Below are 21765 nucleotides of genomic sequence, written 5' to 3'. Positions count from 1 at the left end.
TATTAATTTTTAAAAAACCTCATGATGTTGAAGCCATATCTCATGATTTTTTTGGTGCCTGAATCATGAGTTTTGTATGCTTGGAGTTGGCAATATTGCATCTAGGCACTATCATAATGCAATACACCTCTACCTCAATATAATGCGACCCGATATAACACGAATTCGGATATAACGCGGTAAAGCAATGCTCTGGGGGGGCGGGGCTGTGCACTCCGGCGGATCAAAGCAAGTTTGATATAACGCGGTTTTACCTATAACGCAGTAAGATTTTTTGGCTCCCGAGGACAGCATTATATTGAGGTAGAGGTGTAATCTAATAAATTGCTTAGGAAATTAAAGAACTTTCATCAATTAAAAAAACTGCTTTTACTTGTAAGTCCCCTAAGAACGTGTTAGAGATTTAACATCAGATAAGGATACCATCATCGGCTGGCAAAAACAGCCGCGAATAATATTATATTATCATTTTTAAGAATTATATATATATATATATATATTATATATATATAATTATAATTTGAAGAACTTTTTACAATCCACTCCTAATTTTAGTGAACAACAAAGAGAGTCTCTGAGGTGGTAGTTTCTACATTGTTGTCGCATCATATGTGTGCAGTTTGCTAGTCCATATTTTGAAATCTTAACCACTGCCTTCTTGCTCTGGAGCTGCAAACTCTTAAGATAAAAATCCTAGCCCTGTTGACATCAATGGCAAAACTCCTATTGACTTCTATGGGGCCATCATTTCATCCTGCATCTATCCCATTCAGGTAGTGATTTTTGCTCAATGCGCTGACCTAAGATATATTTAAAAATGAGAATAATGCTCTTTTTGTTCTGTTTTTGTAGCACACCTAGCACGACGGTAATGCCAATAAATAAATAAATAAATAATAAAATAATAATAATAAATCTTTCCACAACATTGCTAATAGATAGGATAGCTGAGTCATTCTCTTTGTTCTATTTCTGTGCTTTGTCAGAACCAATTAACTTTGCTATAAAAGTTGGAGGGACTGATTTTCAGTTACACTTAAGCCCCTTTATACCACTTTGCATGGTGCCAAGTATCAGAGGGGTAGCCATGTTAGTCTGTATCCACAAAAACAACGAGGAGTCCGGTGGCACCTTAAAGACTAACAGATTTATTTGGGCATAAGCTTTCGTGGGTAAAACCCCCCACTTCTTCAGATGCATCTGAAGTTTATGCCCAAATAAATCTTAATCTTTCAGGTGCCACTGGACTCCTCGTTGTTGTTACACCACTGTGGCAGTGTCCAGGGACCCTAGAGTGAGCAGAAATGTAATTTACACTATCACCCATAAAACAAAGAAAATGGGAGTTTAAAATAAAAAACTTTATGGGATTGCTTGTTCTGTCAGTGGTTGAAGTGAGAATCCAGCAAAACTCTAATGAAGTCATGGGAGTTGCTAGAAGTTTACATGTCAGTTCAATTGAAAGCATATGCTCTGTTTTTACTCATTTTAGGTTTGCTTTCTTTTTCTTGTTTCAGTGGAAAGGGTCATTATGAATGATTCATTTAGCTGTGACTACATTTAGAGAAACATCATACAGATGTTGGAAATATTGTGTTTTTTTGATCCAGTATCGGACATTGCAACTCACAACATCCATATTAGCATTGATAATAGCATTGCTTCCTATTGAAGTCTGCTATTGGACAAGAAATCAATCTGTTTCTAGCTGAGCATTAGAAAGAAGAAACAATGAGAGGCTTTACATATTATAATTAAAGCTGGATTGTCACCATCCAGCCTCCATTTTGTTTACATGTAAAATTTGCAAATAACACAGACTCAGTAACTGTTGTCCTTATTATCCTATTTGCACCTGAAAATCCCCGTACATAAAGTGAAGGCACGATAAGAATTTGGCCCTAAGGAAATAATGCACTCAAAAAGGTGCCTGTTTGTTATCAACTCCTGAAGTAATGTTACCTCCTTTCCTAGTTAGTAATCTGTGCCTGAAGTGAAAGACAAAATTATCTCCTGCACATACCATGGGCCACTAAAAGGGAAAAGGGAGATGGTGATGGAAGCACACTTTCTGTGACTTATATAGAGAACTGTTGTTAATTGTCAGCCACAGTTAAATGGGCTTTGAGGAAAGATAATTCTATCTTGGAAGTGTCTATGATACCAAGGTTTAGTTGTTCCTCTTTATTTTCTCCTCTCCCTCTGACTCCTTTCTGCACTAGTGATGGTCTGTGCTTAGGTATCCCAATGTCCATGCCAAGCCACTGCTCAAACTGGGCATTATGGAAAAGTAATTGTATGCGCCAACTTTTTCTCTAATTTGTGTGTGTATGTTTAAGATTTATCTTTCTTTCAGACCAGCAATAGAAAGTGAGTCTCACACAGATCTCACATAACCATCAATATCTCAACCTTGTTCAAGCATTGCACTAATCTGTTACCTTTCTTTTTTCTTCCAAGTGGCTCCATGCTAGGCTAGAGTAGACCAGGGTCAGACATTTTCAGCACCTTGTCATGAAACCTGAAGTGTACCCATCTCCCTTCTAGCATTTTTGATTCTGCACAAAACAGCAGAGTGCATTTGTGATTGTTTTTGAGCTAAATGGATATAATCCCCCATCGTGAGGTTGATTCTTTTTCAGGCTAGTTGGCCCATGTGGTGTGTGTTTGGACATCATCTCCCTCACCATTAGCGCTGCCTGAAGATGTTTTCCCTCGGCTTTTCTCCTTCAGTTCATGTTTTCACTGACCCCTAAACTCTCACTAGGTTGTTGGGTTTTTTTTGAACTTTTGTTACAAGTAAACCATATGAGGCACATTCAGAGAAAAGTCAACATTACCACTCCAAGGCTAATTACTTCTTTTTCTCTGAGTACCATATAGAATAGAGTTATTGTGACATGGAGAAGAACACATGGTTATGACATTGCTAGGTGCTGTACAGGTATCTTAATCTCAGAAATTGTTGTTGCTCTGAGGCATGCCAAAGCTTCTGTTGCAGATTCTGTGCTGCACGATATAGTGAAAAATAACGTATGTTAAATGCCAAAGGCAGGGGTCTTCAATTGGGGTGCTCACCCGGCTGTCAGGGGGTGGTAACCACCCTACCTTTCCCTTCCCTTATTGTTAAATGGGGGGTACTAGCTAGTCTTTAAATCATGATTTGATGACTCCAGTAACTCAGCCAGGGGTTATGGGTCTATTACAGGAGTAGGTGGGTGAGGTTCTGTGGCCTGCAATGTGAAGGAGACCAGTCTACCTGATCTTGATGGTCCCTTCTGGCCTTAAAGTCTATGAGTCTATGAGATGAGGGGCAAAGTCATGGTAGAGAAAAGGTTAAGAACTACTGGCATATGGAATATAACTTTCACAACACCCATCTTCTTTCCCACAACATAAATCTTTGTAAAAAGTGCCTTTTTATAACTAGCCTGATTTGAAAACTGAGCAGATTTTGTGAAAGTTTGCAGAAATTTCCCAAATAGAACATTGTCATACTCAGCACATAATTTTCGTAAGCAGAACACAGTTCGGCCGAAGCAATTTTGACTAGAGCCATTACTAACAGTTCTGCTCCTAGGGGCTCTACAGATTCTGCTATTATCAACTAGATAGTTAAGATCTGGGATAAAGAGAGTTACTGTGCCTGTCTAATTCTGGCCAAAACTACTTCCAAGACACTAACAGGGAATTTTAAAGAAGCTGATAAGGATATAATTTAAGTAAAGGGCAGCAAACTTAAAACAGATTAAAAGAAATATTTGAATGAATTTTTTAGTTAATACATGTTACTCACTAATGTAAGGTAGGACTTCGGATAAACTTTAAAAAAAGCACCTAGGGGTACATCTCCACCGTACCCTTCTTGCAGCGACAGGTAGCATACATCAGTGGTCTCCACACTTTTTTGATCGTGCACCCCTATCAGTAAAAAAATTTTGAGCACTCATGCAGGGCCGGCTCTACCATTTTTGCCGCCCCAAGCAAAAATAATAATAAAAAAAGCCGCTCGGACTCCCGCCCTAACTGCCAAAGCAAAAAAAAAAAAAAAAAAAAAGCCCCCTGAACTGCCGAAGTGGAGCTGCTCCGGTGGCGCTCCTCCTGCCGCACACCCCGAAAGATCCTCTTGCGCACCCCTGGGGAGCGCGCACCCCACTTTGGAGACCACTGGTGTACATCTCCGCATAGCCCCCCTTGCATGGGTTTAAACAGCAATGTTGACTGTGAGGCACAGCTTCAATAAGTACCGTAAAGACATGCCTGACGGGGCTGGGTATATACTCGAGTACATGCCCTACGTGGCTCTCTACTTGCCCAAGCTCTGCCTCCTTGTCTACACTATTTTTAGCAGTGTACTCTCCTGCTGCCTCCTCATTGCTGGAGCCTTTCCCCTCCTCAGGAAAAGATTCCCCCAATAGGGAAAGGCTCTGCCAGAGGGGAGGCAGCTGGGAAGAATTCCAACAGCTCCCCACAGCTGGCGCCTTTCCCCACCACAGGGAAATGCTCTGGCAGTAGGATGTCAGCTGGGAAAAGATTCATCAGTGGGGAGCTGCCGAAGCCATTCCCCCCGCCTCCCCACTGCTGGAGTCTTTCACTGGCATGTACTACACACCACAGCATGTACTCAGCCTGCTCTTCACTGCAGTATGTAGCCACACGTACCAGTGGGTGTGTAGTGTAAATGTAGTCTTGGTGTGCCTTAGGAGCCTAATTTCCACTGAATGTCAATGGGACTTAGGTGCCTACGTCACTTAGGTGCTTATACAAATATCACCATTGGTAAAAATCAACAAAAAATGTACATTACTCGCAATAACCCTTGTAGTTACTCTGGTTACATTAAAAATGATAAAGGGCATTAAATCCTCATGATTCAAGGCATAATATTCACCACTAGCTGATGTCAAGAAGTGTTGTTCCCCTTGTGCTCATGTTGTGTGGCTAGCTGCATTATGCTGGGGATGGGGTTTACAGCGTCCTTCAAAAATTGTGACATAGGTTATTTTCAGAGAAAGGTCTTTGCATTAGACAGAACATTGGCCTGTTCTACTTGCAGTTCTTATGACTTATCTGTGTCAAGAGAGTAAGTAAGAATTATGACCATATCTTTGATATGACCATTAAAATTATTTTGGGCAACGATTATTGTCAGTGAACTAGTCTGTTGAACTATGAGTGACCTCCTCCCAACAATCTGGTTGCTGCTGGCTAGTACACAAAATTAAAAGCAGATATATACAGCTATGTGTGTACTCTGTGGAGCCATTTGTAAAATATACTACTTGATTTACTTAGGGTGAATTGAAAGGGGAATACATTTGGGGAAAATATACAGTGCACACACACATATACACACTGTTCAAAACTATCATTCCACTTTTCTCCTCTCACCTTTCAATTTTCACTCAGAAGAGGTTGCTGCCACAGACACTTATATCCTTTCGGGCACTTATTTATTGCCTAACTGATTGATGAAAGACTCAAACGTTCAGCTTTTCCCCATTAGATATACTGGTAACTGACAGAAGTTTAATTATGGGAGGAATAAGAATAGGTGAGAAATATATTGGAATGGGACCAAAATACGTGGGCTATCAAAACATGTGGAGTGAAGGCATCTGTTTTTTTTTTCCATTCCTACAAATAATATGGTGCAGTAAGTGAACAAGAATGCCCTAGAACTGTGCTCTGCTAATAAATATAAAAATAATGATACTTTACATGTTCATAGCACTTTCTATCCAGTACTCTCAAGGCATTGTACAATCATTAATTCACTTAGTTTCATAACACTATGTGAGGTGCATAAATAAATGGGTGGAAAGATGGAAGGAACCTCATGTGGATTCACTGTGACATATAACACTCCTTATCTTAGATTTATTACAGTCCTCACATTAATGATTGGCATAGGAACTTCTTGTCTATTTATTACATTATTGTTTGTTAAACAACAACAGTGTGATCAGTGCTGTGAGGGTTACAAATTAAGACATGATCCCTGAACTATTGGATTTACAAACCAAAATGCTGATCTTGCAATTGTTACTAAAGTGAGCTGTCCTTACACATGTGAGTAATCCCATTGACTTCAAGGGCCACGCTATGTGATTTGTGATTTGAGTCAGACAAAAAACTAACAAGTACAGACTGGAAGACCCAAAGGATAGTTATAAAGTCATACGTTATTAGTAGGCTAGATTGTGCCCTTTCCTTATGCAGTCATCACAGATTTTCTTCCTTGGAGAGACTGGGTAGAATGTGGGGAGAATTGGCTGGCTGCATGGTGGTAGGGGCAAAATACTGCAACCCAAAATAGGTATTGCAAATTACTCCCCTCTCCTATTCCCATCCCCATCACATCCAGGGAGCCCTAAGTGACACCATTTGGCCTATTGTTGTTATTACTACAGAGACTGAGGTGGTGATGCAGTTATGTTTATGTGAGTTGCCTCTTCTCCACTGGTGTCAAATGAAAGGATTATGTTTTGTCCTTGGAAGTAGACATGATTCTTATGGACACCAATGGGAGCTGCACATGCACCAGAGAGCAGGATTTGGCCATAAGTAGTTGTGTAGGTATTTTTGTAGTTATTTATCTTGTGCTAATATGTGTTGTTCTGATTTTTTGAAATTCTGCATTGCAACACAGCGAATCAGTGGGGTTTTTTTTAATTCTTCAATCTTAATGCAACTTCATCCTAAATTTATGCTCACAATGGAGGTAACAAAATCTCCTGCTTTATTATTTTACAGGCATTGATCCTTGTGAACAACAAGATAAGCAAGATCAGCCCTACAGCTTTTGCTCCACTGAAGAAACTGGAGAGACTTTACCTTTCCAAGAATAACCTGAAGGAACTTCCAGAAAATATGCCTAAAAGCCTTCAGGAGCTCCGTGCCCATGAGAATGAGATCACCAAGCTGAGGAAAGCTGTCTTTAATGGACTGAATAGTATGATTGTCGTAGGTATGCATCATAAGAGATTTTTGCTAAAGTAACTTGATGGAGTATATATTTTCTAGATATTACTCTTAACCCACTGTACTTGAAATATCTTTTACATGGGTAAGCCAAGAAGTGTCTTGATAGTCTACAGCAATTGGCCAAATTATCCATGATTCACTGAAGGAAAAAATGCTCTTTTGCTTAATACTTATAAATGTAAACTACCGGACAGTTCACAAACATGTTTTGTTTGCAGAACTGGGCACCAACCCACTCAAGAGCTCAGGGGTTGAAAATGGAGCCTTTCAAGGGATGAAGAAGCTCTCCTATATCCGTATTGCAGATACCAACATTACTACTATCCCTAGAGGTAAGAAAGCTATGAGATTTTAGGAGATTCAGGCATGTGAAATACACCGATCAGTAAGACTTCAAGGTCATGGTCAAATTCCACCAGAAGACAATCAGAGCCTTTTGAGTTAAATCTGGGCACTTCCAAATCTCGACTGGGCTAGTACAAGGGTTGTGCAATTTGATATTCCATTAATAGAGCTCTGCATGAGATTCAGTTACAAAGGTAAACCAGTTTATTTTGGCTTTCTTCCAGCTGAGAGAGAAAGTGGGAGAAATGTTTGTGGGCCTGATTCTGATTGAAATTACACTGGTGTAAATCAGGAGTAACCCCGTTGAACTCAGTGGCATTAGATTGGTGTAAAACCAATGTAAATGAGATGAGAATCAGGCCCCGTGATTGTGAGTGAGTGTGATCTTCAGGGTCAAAGAAGCATTCATCTGCAAAATGGAAAAGTTTACAATTTTTTGAATAATTCATTGTATATTATAGTAAAAGATCTCTAATGTAACCTATGCAAAAAGGATTTAAAAATATACAAAATGGCTCCAAACTGCAGGAAATGATGGTAGCTATATTAATGTTTTGCCCAGTAAACTGTTGCAAAAATGCACACAATTTCAGAAAGTTAATACCAGAAGTTTTTTATTTAGTATTATTCTCCCCCTCACTTTCTGTTATGGCTGTTCTTGTGTACATACTGCCTAAGATAGTCAAAATATTGTGTCCTGGGTGTTTTTCTGTAATAAATGGGATTTGCAGACTAAAATTCATATTTAAATATGCTCTATACAAAAGTAAAAAGAAAAACAGTATTTTTCATTTTTAAATTAATTCTTTTGCCACTGTTGTTAACTATCAAAGACATCTCGGTCCAAATTTAACACCTGCATGTGTAAATGTGTGCAGGCTGAAATTCACCTCTGTGCAGAGTCCCCTTTAGCTGTTTTGAAGATTTATGTGGGATTTAGTTGGTGAATGCTGGTCCCCAGCACAGGGTTAGCAGTTCACTTTGAGTGAAATGTACTTGAAAATCCTCTGTTTTCAAGTTCTTGTCATTGTGAAAGTTCTTCTTTAATGTTTAAAACAAATACTTTTCAAAGTGCAAGTTGCAAGATTCCTGATTCTTCTCTGATGTGTCCATGCTCCAAAATTAATGGGCCTGATCTCAGTTATGCTAAGGCCCATTCACACCACTCTAGCAATATAGAAGACACATAATAGAATTGAGAATCAGGCCCATTTTTATATTCGAGTTATACTGAAAACTTTTTTGGGACACCTTCTATTTCAGGCCTTCCTCCATCCCTTACGGAGCTTCATCTTGACGGCAACAAGATCACCAAAATTGATTCTGAAAGTCTATCTGGACTCGCCAACTTGGCTAAGTAATAACGTTTTCACATAACTTACAAGTATTATGTACAAACAATAGCTGCAATGCACACAATAGGAAGAAATCACTCTGTAGTTAAGAAGGGTGATAATCTTTGAGCTTGAGATGTGCCAAACCATTTAGCAGGAAAAGTTAGAGCTTGTCTACATGGTGTGGCAATGTCCATTAAGGGAGTGAGATTTCTAAAGCACACTAATGTGTTGTGTGTTAACTGGCCCATATGAACCCTGCTGGTTGCACTCAAAGTTCCCTAGTACACTTTAACTTAGTGCTGTTTGAAAGAGTACTAAGTCAGAGCGCAATAGGGAACCATTAGTACGCACCAGCAAGGTCTACATGGGCCAATTAAAGTGGAACATGTTAGTGAACTTTAGAAATCACACCGTCATAGTGTATATTACCCACCGTGTAGACGAGGCTTAGTGAGAACACAGGGACTTTGCCACTGAGTAACTCAAACGTTTTTGAAATCTAAGGAATTTACCAGGCAAAAATATTGTTACCCTGGTATGAATGTTGAACAGACCTAGCAAAAACCTGTTTTGGAAAATGCTCTCAAATTTTGAGGATTAAAAAAAAGGAAAATTTGGAAATGTAGGAATGCCAACGTTTGTGATATGCTGTGCAAAACTGTCCACTAGGGACTATTGCTACAATTCAGCAAAGCACTTACACCTGTACATCAATGTAGGATGAGAGAAATAGATAGGAACATAGCAATTACCGTACTGGATCAAACCCATTGTCTATCTAGGCCAGTATCCTGTCTTTGACAGTGGCCAGCAGCAGATGCTTCAGAGGAAGGTGTAAGAAGAACCTGACAGTAGGTAGATGTGGCAAAATACATGTCAGGACAATGACTCCGTGAACTGATTGAAAATATCAAGTGCAATATTTTGAATAAGCGTTGTGCATATGATTCTCACTGCATTGTGTACTCATATACATCAGTACAGACTGCATGCAAAGTAGGTGTAAAATGCTGCACTTATGGTTTGGTAACACTTTACGCCAACTCTTCACTCCCTTTACACTGTAAATGACTATACAAAGCCATGAGAGTCAAGCAGACTAGGGGGTTTGTGAGGTAAATCTTGCACTGCTCTGGGTCAACAGCACAATGCAAAAGAATCATACTCTGTGCAGGAAGGTGGGCTTTTTTTCTTTTGAATAATGGTATTTTGGGGTTCCTCTAGATGCAGGAAAATGTAGGGTGATGTCTATTACTTCAGTCGAGGATGCTAATAAACCAGTAGAATTATCCATGGGTTACCTCTCATTAACCATCCCATCAGAGAGTAATATGGGCCCAGTAATGTGTTACTTATCAAACTGGGGCTTTGGAAGTTATAAGATTATGATACTTTATATTGCTTTATGAAGACACATATTTAATTTATCAAGGCCTTTTTTGTCATTGAGATAACTTATATGTCTATCATTCATCTGATTGACTGAATGCAGGCAGAGAAGAGAGACAGTTGGAAAATGTACTAGAAGCTAACAGGAGCTGAATTTGCCTCTCTATTTACATTAATTTGGCTTGGAATTAAATGCACTGAAGTAAATATAATTGGTTCAAATGAAGTTTCTTGGATATTTTAAATGTGGATAGTCCCTTTATTCTTTCTTGGAATCAGTCTCTTGGAAAAGCTTTTGGGGGCTTGTAAAATCCAAACAGAACTTTTCAGTAATGAAAATGTTCAGTCCTCTGCTGTACGTCTCATTTTGTCACCGTGTGTTATCACAGATACACCTTCACCCAGAGAGCCATACACAAAATTCTGATGCCTTATTGGAAGGCTCCTGAATTTTTTGTAAGCATGTGAGAAAAATAAAACTACTTATGAATTAAGGACCAGGAAGCAATACTTTTAACTGCAACCATTTAGTCTAAAGTTAGTGGTTTGTGTAACAACCTTCATAGAAATGATGAAAAAAAAAACCTTCCAAAACCACCAAAACAAAAATCCTAATATTTTACTTTGTAGTATGGGTCCTGGCATTCCCCTTTCTTCCCCACCACTGTTGAGCTATCCAAATATTTCCAACCAAATCTGGTCCAGAAGAGGAACTACACATTCCAAATTCCTCATTCTGAAGAACTACAGTTTTACTTCCTTTTCACCTGTTCACTTCCGATGAGTATGATTATGGCTTTGGCCAATGAAAGAAGTGGTGAAGAGGCCACCACTACTTCTTTAATCAGACAGCAGGAGCTCTTGTAGAGGGCAGAGGTCTTTAGAAAGACACTCAGTTTTTTTCTGGGGCTCTAGATTAAATCTACTGGCTTGGTAAGAGGGTTGTGCCAAGTTCATACTACACTACAGCACGCTGCAGGATTATCAAACCATGAGGCTCAATCAACCTGGTTTTAAATTTAGATTAATCATGGATTAGATTAGTGGGGATGGGACAGAGAGAAGAAGGCTGAAGAAAGAGGAGGGAAAGCTAGGGCCATTGGAACAGCATCCCCACGGGTGTGTTGAATAAAATACAAGAGCCAAAAAAACAACCAGAAAAATTGAGCTACTTTCATTTAAGTGCCTAAATAAAAATGTAGGTACTTTATTGTAGCCACCCAGTTAGGCTAGAATTTGACTTCGCTTCTGCTGGAACATGTCATGATTAAACAATTTAATAGCTTCCTTAAGCTGCAGTTAACATTTCAGACACAGGCCAGTTCAGTGTATGTTTGTGTTAGGACATTTTGGTATGGCAACTGTTCAGCATGATGACTCTTCCTAGTTCTACTGTTTACACTGTGGTGAATCCTTGACCACTAGTAGAACCGCAATTTTTTTTTTTAAGTTTACTTTTAAGTCTCCTAAAACACAGTTCACACAAAGCTACAGCAAAAAAAACCCCTCTAACTTGACAAATGATTCTGTAGATTGTATATAGTATGGAGTTCCACAGGAGAGTGCATGCATTAGGTACATGACTGTACTAAGGGCTATCTCCCATTAAAAGTCAATGAGAAGTCTCCCATTGCATACAGTGGAAGTTGTATCTGGGCCTAAATGCTAATTTTCAGATTTGTGGTGTTTGTGTAATCCATATGACAGCAACATGGGAAAGAGCCAGCAGAGGGGTTAGAGCAGGGATGGCCAACCTGTGGCTCCAGAGCTCATACTGCTCTTCAGAAGTTAATATGCAGCACCTTATATAGGGACCGACTCCAGGGCTGGAGCTACAGGCGCCAACTTTCCATTGTGCCGGGGGGTGCTCACTGCTCAACCCCTGGCTCTGCCACAGGCCCTGCCCCCACTCTACCCCTTCCTACCCCTTCCCCTGAGCCTGCAGTGCCCTCGCACCTCCACCTCCCCCCCAAACTTCCTGCACGCCACAAAACAGCTGATCAGGAGGGGTGGGGAGGCGCTGATGGGCGGGGCTGCTGGTGGGCGGGAGGCGCTGGGAGCAGGGAGGGGTGTAGCTGATGGGTGGCTGCTGATGTATTACTGTGGCTCTTTGCCAATGTACATTGGTAAATTCTGGCTCCTTCTCAGGCTCAGGTTGGCCACCCCTGGGTTAGAGACTAAAGAAGCTGAACACATCCTTTTGAATTACAATATAAATGTTCATTTCTATTTTTATATATTGTTTCTTTCTTAGTCTTCACAAGTTATTCAGTGATGAGACTAATACAGCTAAAACATCTGTAAAACATTTAAAAATATAAAAAGCTATTATATTAAGAACCATTACCCAACTTCCTCCCCTTCTATCCCTACAGAAAAAAAGAAAGAAGATGAAAACCATACTCTGTTCTAACACTAAAACTATTGTATGACACTTTTTCATCTTTGTCAGTATACAAAAATAAAAGCCAATTCTGCTGTTCCCATGGAATGCTCTTTATCTTAGACACGTCTGTTTAGAAACTTGTATTTGTATCCAAATTATGTTTTAGATATGTGTTCATTAAGATTTTATACAATGTTTTGCCAAAATGACCATATTTTTGACACGTCCCCAAACATCCTGTGTGACACACATTGCCAAAGTTTTCTAAACAATTCCAATACGTTATTTGCTCTTCAGGCCAAGCTAATTACATGAAATGAAATCCTGAAGTCTTTACTTAGTTTTTATGCACTGTAATCATTGGGAACTTTGTTTAAGTAAGAACTTAAGTGAAGTTCTTAGGATTTGACAGATACCAAGTTTCTAGTAAAGGTAAGGGATCTTTTGACCTACATTAAGGTTGATTCTTATAGAAGTAATATTACTGTTATATCAGTTATTTAGGGCTTAATCCAAAGCCCACTAATGTCAGTAGGAGGCTTCAATAGGCCTTTGTCAGACCTTTAATAGTTTTGTAGAGTTATACTAGTTTTGTTTGTAGTTTAAATATAGTGAGTTGTACTAGATGTTAGCATTACTCTTTCTTTGCATGTTTCTTTTATTAAAGACACTCTGCACAAGGGGTTCTACTCTTGACTGGCATCAGTTCTGGGAACTTCTTTATGGTTGTAAAGCCTAATCAGATGTGTTCAGTTGTGTTGTGCGGTTACATATTAGGTCCAGAATCTGGCTTCTGTACCTGGTATAAACTATACAGCATTACCATAGCAGATTGTTGTGAAACCATCATTCTCTAGTAGTTTTCATCTATAGTAAGTTCTACTGTTGTTAGAGGTTCTGATTTACATCTATAAAATTCTTGGGCTGTTTCTTGGAGTTGTATAGTTAAGAAGTCCCACAACGAATATATTTTCCTGAAAATTAAAAAGCAATGCTTTAGGTTAAAGGATAAAGCAGGCTCCTCCCTACTAGGTATATTACAAAAGATTATTTTACAGGATAGCATTCTTGCTGAAGAACAGACTATTTTAACTTGGATTACCAGATCCTTTAGAGAAGGAAACTCATGAATTTTAGTGATTTCAGACCTGAAGGGCAACAATACGCAAATACACATAGGACCAGATTTTCCAGTCTGGACACAAATTGTGCTAATAAATCCAGAATGTGCATACTATTAAAAGGAAGGATGGTTATGTGGTTACAGCCCTTGGCTGCAACTCAGGAGCTCTGGGTTCATTTCCTAGCTCTGACACAATTACTGTGTTTTGCTGGGCAGGTCATTAAATCTTTCTCTGCCTGAGTTCCCCATTTGTAAAATGGATATAAATACATCCGTATCTCCCAGGGATGCTGTCAGGATAAACTGATGCATGTTTGTGAGATGCTCAGATACACTGTAATGGGGTCACGTAAATAGAAAGAGAAATTTATAGTCTGGAGCCTCAATATTCCACATGTCATGCAAGAAGATCATAAGGTGAATTTTAGGAAATCAGTTTTGATAGCCTGGTGCCTACTATAGATGTGAGTGTATACACAAATACATGCTGTAGCAATAGTAAGCAAGTAACTCAGCAATACAAGGTGAAGTGGAAACAAATTGAATTATGCAATGATAATTCTGGTAGCTCAAGTCATGGAATTTCCTGCTCATCCAAATGTATTGTGGCTTTGTGATTCTGTATCCCATTAGCAATACATAAGGCCATCCTGCACCATTATGTGATAAATGTGAAAAACCACATACTTTGTCAAGAACTGCAATGGCAACCACCTGTGAGAATGTGTTGTTTTGCTAATGTTTACTCAGTGTCATTTCCTCTTGCAGACTGGGTCTCAGTTTCAACAGTATCAGTGCTGTTGATAATGGCTCTCTTGCCAGTATACCTCATCTGAAAGAACTCCACTTGGATAACAATGAACTTGCCAAAGTACCTGGTGGGCTGGCTGAACACAAATACATCCAGGTAAAGTATATCTTATGGACTCAGATGTGCAATAATTGAAAGGGACTGAAAAACAGGTCCACTACTATTGATCTTTGAACAATACACAGTACTGGCCATCCTATCTTTTTCATTTGTGCCCCCAAACTGTGACTTGAGGCAAGCCTCATATCCACTGTTTGTTAGTGATTGACTACATCAGGGGTTCTCAAACTTCATTGCACCGTGACCCCCTTCTGACAACAAAAATTACCACACAATCCCAGGAAGGGGGACTGAAGCCTGAATCCGACTGAGCCCTGCCGCCCTGGGTGCAGGGGCCAAAGCCCAAGCCTCACTGCCCCAGGTCCACAGGCCAAAACCAAATTCCAAGAGCTTCAGCCCCAGGCAGGGGGCCTGTAACCTGAGACCCACTGCCCAGGACCGAAGCCCTTGGGCTTTAGCAGTGGGACTCGAGCTTCAGCCCTGGACCCCAGCAAGTCTAAGACAGCCCTGGCGACGCCCACAGTTTCTAGGGTGACCAGATGTCCTGATTTTAAAGGGATAGTCCCGATTTTTGGGTTTTTTTCTTATATAGGCTCCTATTACCCCCCACACCCTGTCCCGATTTTTCACACTTGCTGTCTGGTCACCCTAACAGTTTCAGAACCACTGGACTACACCATTGAATGTATGTTGGTATGTAAAAGAAAGTGTAGCATATTAGAGGATTGACATTTCAATTCTAATTTTGAGTGTATGGACATGGAGGTACATAGTCCCCTTAGTGCGGAGGTCCACAGACCCATAAATGTGTGCAATGGAGATAATAAATTTGATGATAAATTTATCATGCACATTTCTCTGCTTTTTGCTCACTTATTTGGGATGACCTATATCATAGTTGCTTTACCACTCAGAAAATAACTCAATTCTTAAAATAATGCTAATAAAAATACAGATACCAAACTAACAACCTCAGGTATTTTGTCCCTCCATATCCAAGTGAGTTATCATTCTGAACCCCAGCTATGTGTATCTTGTACAAGAGAAAAATATCATCAAGCTTGCCTAAAGCATACAGCATCTGTCATAGGGTGACCAGATGTCCCGTTTTTAAAGGGACAGTCACGATTTTGGGGATTTTTTCTTATATTGGCACCTATTACCCCCCACCCTGTCCCGTTTTTTCACAATTGCTATCTGGTAACCCTCATCTGTCATAAATAATGGAATTATACGTTGCAATCATTGGTGGAAAAATAGTGCCCATGCTGTAGTCAACCTTAAAATCTTCATAGTTGCTCTTGGCAAGGAGTTAAAATTATCACAATATTGATGATATTCCCTATATTGAAGCAAAAGACCAAATAGAAAACAGTCTATATTCACTTTGAAAAAAAACCACACTCTCTCTTTCCCTGTCTGTGCCTATCCACTTTTGTAACAAATATGTTGGCCAAAGGAATTATTATGATTGAAAAATGTCTACCATCAATAATGATTATATCACAGTGCTATAGTTTTGCTTTAGTTTTTAGGTTGTAGTCTCTTATTCAGCTAGATACTTAAGCACAAGCCTAACTTTAAGCACATGAGCTGTCCCAAATACTTGCTTGAAGTATGGCATGTGCTTAAGTATCTTTCTAATTGGGCTCTTAGATTAGAAGTGACACAGCTTTATTTGACCAAGTTATTAGCAAGGATACTACAAATCCATTTGCCACGGAAAAATGTGGGAAAAGTGCGGAATTTGCATTTTTACAGAGAATCTTTAGTTTTTACATTTTGTGAAAAAATAAAAACATATATAGTAGAACCCCATTTATCCGAGCCTCCATTATGCAGCACTCTGTGTTAACTGAAGAGGGGCTGTCAACCCCGGGCGGCAGGGATCAGGCTGTCAGCCCCGTGTGGCAGGGCTGAAGCTCTCCAGATTATCCAGATTTTTGATTACCTGATCTGGCCCAAGTCCCAATTAGTTCAGATAAACGGGGTTCCACTGTATCAATAAAACATTGTGTTCAATAAAGATTGTATCTAGGGAAACTAAAGTTCAGCATTTCATTTTAAGTGTGGAAAAAGGTGTCTTTTTATGTTTTTTTAATCAGAGATTATTTTGTTTTAATCACAGAAAACTAGGATCCCTAGTTATTAGCCATGGCAAAGTTCAGTTACATTTTTAGTAGCTCAGGAAAATGAGCATAAAGTATCAAATGAGAATGTATTTAGAGGAGCAGGTAGATTACTATGCTGTGATGTACTGTACAATGTTTACTGATGTTCTGAGATATCCAGATTAGTTACACACTTCGCCAGATTAGTCTGATTTCTCACTTATACAATTGTATATATTTCAGGTAGTCTACCTTCATAACAATAAAATTGCTTCTGTTGGCCCCAGCGACTTTTGCCCTCCTGGATACAACACCAAAAAGGCTTCCTATTCAGGTGTGAGTCTTTTCAGCAACCCTGTACAATACTGGGAAATCCAGCCATCTACTTTCCGATGTGTCTATGAACGTTCGGCAATACAGCTTGGAAATTACAAATAGAGCCAGAGAGATGGGGCTCGGTTGTATTTCAGCTACAAATACCTGTTGTCATAAGCCTGTTTAAAAATTGTTAGCAATTGAAGCCAAATACTGGAAACTTCACTGAGTGGATATCACCCATTGATGTAAAATAAGTGATTCTGTATAAGTGTATAAGACAAAACACACCATCAAAAGAATTGCCAGCTGTACTCTATTTAGACTTATTTCAGCCTTCATTTTACCAGAATGCTTTCTGTGGTATCTTTCAGTTAGCTGAACACTACAGGTTTTCACATTCCATTGTATATGAGATTCGGGGTACATATTTGTCAAATCTTTTGATATTAAAAACAAATGATAATGATTGAGGGTTGTTGGGTTTTTTTGGTTTTTTGTTTTTATAGCCACTCATGGAAATTGGTAGAGTAAAAAGGAGATGAGACTCTATTTTTTATTCTTGGGCACAGTTAGCCCCTTTAAACTTAAATCAAGCCCTGGAGGTTTAAAAATATCTGCTATAACATGTTTAAAGCCTAATTCTGAATGTATCTATTTAGCAAAGGCAATATAAATTGTTGCTAATGTCATTATTTTGGTAAAAAAAATAAAACAAACTCATATTGTATACATATTTCCTTTTCTAAGTGTTTACAAATCTACCTGAGCAATTCTAGTCAAGGTTAGCAAATAAGAGTTTTGTTGGCCTAAAAAAATAAATAATTTGCAGTACAAGACATTTGTCATATATTCCTGTTCTTCACTACTTTTGGATCATGATGACTACCATTATTTGGGGCGAATCCAGCACACCTTAATCACATGAGCAGTCTCATTGTCTTCACTGGGCCTACTTGTGAGAGTGAGGTAATTATGATTTAGCCTTATATATTAATCCACGTATAGATATAAAAACTAAACATTTCAACATTCTTCACTGATTCTGTATTGTACACTAGTCGACTCTCTTCACTGTTTTCAGTTTTTAACTATTTTTTTAAAAAGTCAAGTAGAGATATGCAGCCTGCCTATCTGAAGAAATGAAGGTATTCATGGGACTTGGAATATCAGCTAACTCATACTTCTGGGAATGAGAATAAATCACTGGCCAGAACTGGGACATCATTCTTGGAAATCCCTTCTTCTTCTAAGAGTGGTTTGAAAGCAATCCATGTATTTGGGTTCTCCAGTTGGTATGAGAGGGTAATAGGCGTGGCAAAGGAAGGCTGCACATTTCTACTTCCATTGTCTAAAAAGTTCTTTTTATACTCATTCCAGTTGTCATGTTAAAAGAACCTTCCGAGGCCACTTAATTCTCCAAGTCAATCTTTTCAATTTGTAAAACTTGTATGGCTTTTATATTAAAGAATGCTGTAATACAGGCAAACTCCCAATTCCTCGTCTTTATTATGTAGGTTATGTAATCAAAACAGACAAATTGTCAGAATTCTAATCCTGGATGGGTCCACAAAAATAAAAACCTTCTATACTCAGTGACAGCTAAAATGAGCACAAATTGTCTCTTATTCCCCAAAGAAATTAGAAAACAAAACAAAACAAAAACCACTTTCCTACACAGCAGTCTTCTACAAATTTCTTTTCATGAGAAACAAAATGTTCTTTTTGTAGCTGTCACTACTGTAACTAGCAGAAATGATAAAGACCCGTAATATTCATAAGAGATGGGGACAGAATTTAATTGCATACTTATTTCATGTTTTTTCCATGCATTCAGTCAAATAATCTCCTTATTTAGTTCTGGGTATCTGGGAGTTTAAGATCAGAATCTTTACTTGGCAGGATGTCAGCCATCAAAGTGTATTTTTTCTATAGGAGCTTTTGGGATATTTGACATAATTCACTGGGAAGTGGTGCAGAAAACTACAAAAATAGCATTTCAGCAAAAGATACAAGGATCGTCAACAGCCATAAAGACTCCACACAACTAATATGTACATTGTTTATATAAATGGCCACAACTTTTGTTAATGTATTACGTAAACATCTAAATCTGTATGTAACCAAAACTTCCCATTTCTCCCTACCTGGCAGTAGAACTAGTCCAATCCAGTACCTTTCTTTCATGCTGTGGTCATATGTCTCATATGGCTGAGATCCTGTTATGTACCACATCTGTGGGATTCAGTCCATACTTCACCTCTGCATACAAGGAACTGGGTCCTTACAAGATGAATGTATGATCAATGTTAAAGCAAATGCTGTCCCCAAAGACTACATCCCTCGTACGATCCAACCACTGCTAATATAATGTGGCCTCACTGCCTCTCAGACCTGTTCTTTAGGTTGGAATAAATAAAGGCCATGATAATACACCCGCACTCTAGTGGGCTCATGCCAAATTAAAGCTGGTCCAAAATGAGACAACACTTGAACACTTGACTGGTGTATCATCAAATATATGAACATCCCCAAATAATTCTACTTCACTGGCCAATGGCCCTACAGAGCCTAGAACAAGCTGAAAATAACCCCCAACACACTATGGTCGTCAGCCTGCAATGAGGAAAAATTCTTTCCTGACCCCAAACCAGTGGGAAGCCCAGCACTATTAAAAGCACTGTTTTCCCATACAAATCACAACCAGGTTGCCTCACATTAGAGGAAATGAAAAGAAAAAAACCATATATCAAACAGGCAGAAATGAGTGAGAGAAATGGGCAAGAGCAGAATGCCTTCTGACCAGGCAGGACAATATAATCTCCTCTCGCCCGCTTCCCCCCATGAGTTGTGAAAAGGTAAGGTAACCCATAGACAACCTCTGGGATTCAAGCCCACCAGTAAGGGAAGAAAATCCATGTCTCCATGGAGAGGTGGGTTATAAGGAAACACTATGATCCTCTCCTCGGGCAGACCTGCATAGTGGAGGGCATTTTTAGAGAATCAACAATGAAACTATATGCTTACAATTGCTTTCATTTGCCACTTCAAGCTGGGTGAAACAGCAATACTGAGGGGGAAAAGTTTAGAGCCAGATCTTCAGCTGGTGGAAATCAGTGTAGCTCCATTGAAGTCAAAAGAACTACACCAATCTACACCAGCTGCTTATTTCATTCAAAAGTTTTATTAAATAAAATCTGGCCACAAAAATCTATACTAACCTCATTGTCCTTGCTAGTCTTTGTTTCGCAGGCTCTCTCTCTCTCTCTCTCTCTCTCTCATTAAAGGAATAGCTATATTGAAAAGCTCCCTAGAATCTGCAATAAAGAAGTTGTAATAATATAAGTTAGAGATACAGCAAGCCTTTTGTATTATCAGAATCTAACAATGGTCGTGATTCAGCAAAGCCCATAGGCACACACCTAAATGTGAGCACATGCTGAAGTGCTCTGCAGAATCAAGGCCAATGTTTCCAATCATGGTGCAAATATATATTAATTCATCTCCATTCATAAATTTCTGTATAACAGTTAATGAAAAATCTATGTAAGAGATTGCGAAGGGAAACCTTCTCCCTTTTCTTCGTACTGAATCGCCAGTGAAAGACTGGAAATAAGAAAATTGCTATCGGTTTCTAATGTTCTTGCATCTTCCCAAATGCTTATTTCAGTCTCTGGTGACAATACTGTAAATCTGTTCCATTGCTTCTGTAATCTACTTCCAGTAATTTTTAACTATGCCTCATAGGTTTAAGATTTTCAGAAAATACACACACATTCTTTCTTAGCAACACCAAATATCCACAGAGAGTGTTGCACTTTGAATGTCAACCATAGTAAGTGGAGAGTAACTGAAAAGAAAAATAACCAGTTAAAGATACACAGTTTGTAGATTATAAAGGCAAAAATGGCCATTATGATCAGTTGCAGAGCTGACTATTTTCTCTTGAAGTGCACCAGGTCATCTGCAGATGATATAAACTTCCAGACTGATATATAAACAATATTGACAGTTCTAGTCTCGGAGTCTCAGGAAAGGATCAACTCCAAATTCCCTGAAGTCAAATCAAGATACTACACAGACCATGCTGTTCCAATTTCCAGCTTCTGAAGACTCTCTTTAGTCCCCCTTTGATTGTTAGTCTGTGTCCAGAATCTTCCAATCTCAGAGTCTGGCAGCTGATCCTAGTCCCAAGCCCTGCATGTTCTGACCTGCCGGTGAACCTTCTCTCATAGCCTTTCTCCGTTTATGCTTTTGTTTCTTTGCACAGATAATTTTACCTAGTTCAGACGTGCTTATTAGACACAAATTAACGGAGGGATAAAGAGCTAACCCTCTATTTTAGATTAATGTTAACTCTTTACCACTGTAATATCATTAAAACAGCCATGAAAGATTCCCAAAGGGTTCACGACGCACAACTATTCTGAGGTGCCATCTACTGACAGTGAGTGTTGCACAGTTTATTTTCTTCCTCTACTTCACCTACTGTTAAGCCAGAAAAATATTAAAAATAATAATAAAAAAAAGGGCTGAGCAAAAGAAAAAAATGGCAGCAGTGGCACAAATTAACATACTTATTCTGTTCACTGTGTGTTGACATTGTAATCAGAAAGCACAGCTAGGAAAAACCCAACACCTTCTCAACACCTATGTTCAGAGATTCAAAATGTGACCCTTGATCTCTATGTTCTTTTTTGTCACCCAGGATTTTTCTCATTTACAATGTGATTTGCACACAGAAATTTGCACTGCAATCTATGCTCTGACAGCAGGGCTGAATTACGCTCTCCGTCATTTCATTGAACATTAGCAGCCATATTTATACAATGGTCAATGAGAAATGATTTCAGTCTTTCCTTCCCATTTTAAAGGATGAACAAGTGCATTAGCTGGCTTTA

At 39.0% G+C, this 21765-nt stretch overlaps 1 protein-coding gene across 4 annotated transcripts in view; it reads left to right on the top strand.

Moving 5' to 3' along the window:
• DCN (decorin) overlaps positions 1–16987 on the top strand; it is a 41640-nt gene extending 24653 nt beyond the window's left edge. Inside the window, exons 3-7 of one of the 4 annotated variants that reach the window (XM_065415569.1) lie at positions 6757–6970; positions 7206–7319; positions 8596–8689; positions 14336–14474; positions 16793–16987. In XM_065415569.1, the coding sequence (XP_065271641.1) occupies positions 6757–6970; positions 7206–7319; positions 8596–8689; positions 14336–14474; positions 16793–16987 (756 nt within the window). The remainder of the gene's footprint in view (positions 1–6756; positions 6971–7205; positions 7320–8595; positions 8690–14335; positions 14475–16792) is intronic. The other 3 variants (XM_065415577.1, XM_065415585.1, XM_065415593.1) reach the window with 3 other exon arrangements.
• Positions 16988–21765: the final 4778 nt, after the last annotated feature.

Source organism: Emys orbicularis, chromosome 1 (assembly GCF_028017835.1).
Source record: "Emys orbicularis isolate rEmyOrb1 chromosome 1, rEmyOrb1.hap1, whole genome shotgun sequence".
Taxonomy (NCBI): domain Eukaryota; kingdom Metazoa; phylum Chordata; order Testudines; family Emydidae; genus Emys; species Emys orbicularis.
The sequence above is the reverse complement of the archived record's forward strand: the minus strand, read 5'-3'. Positions and strand labels throughout refer to the sequence as shown.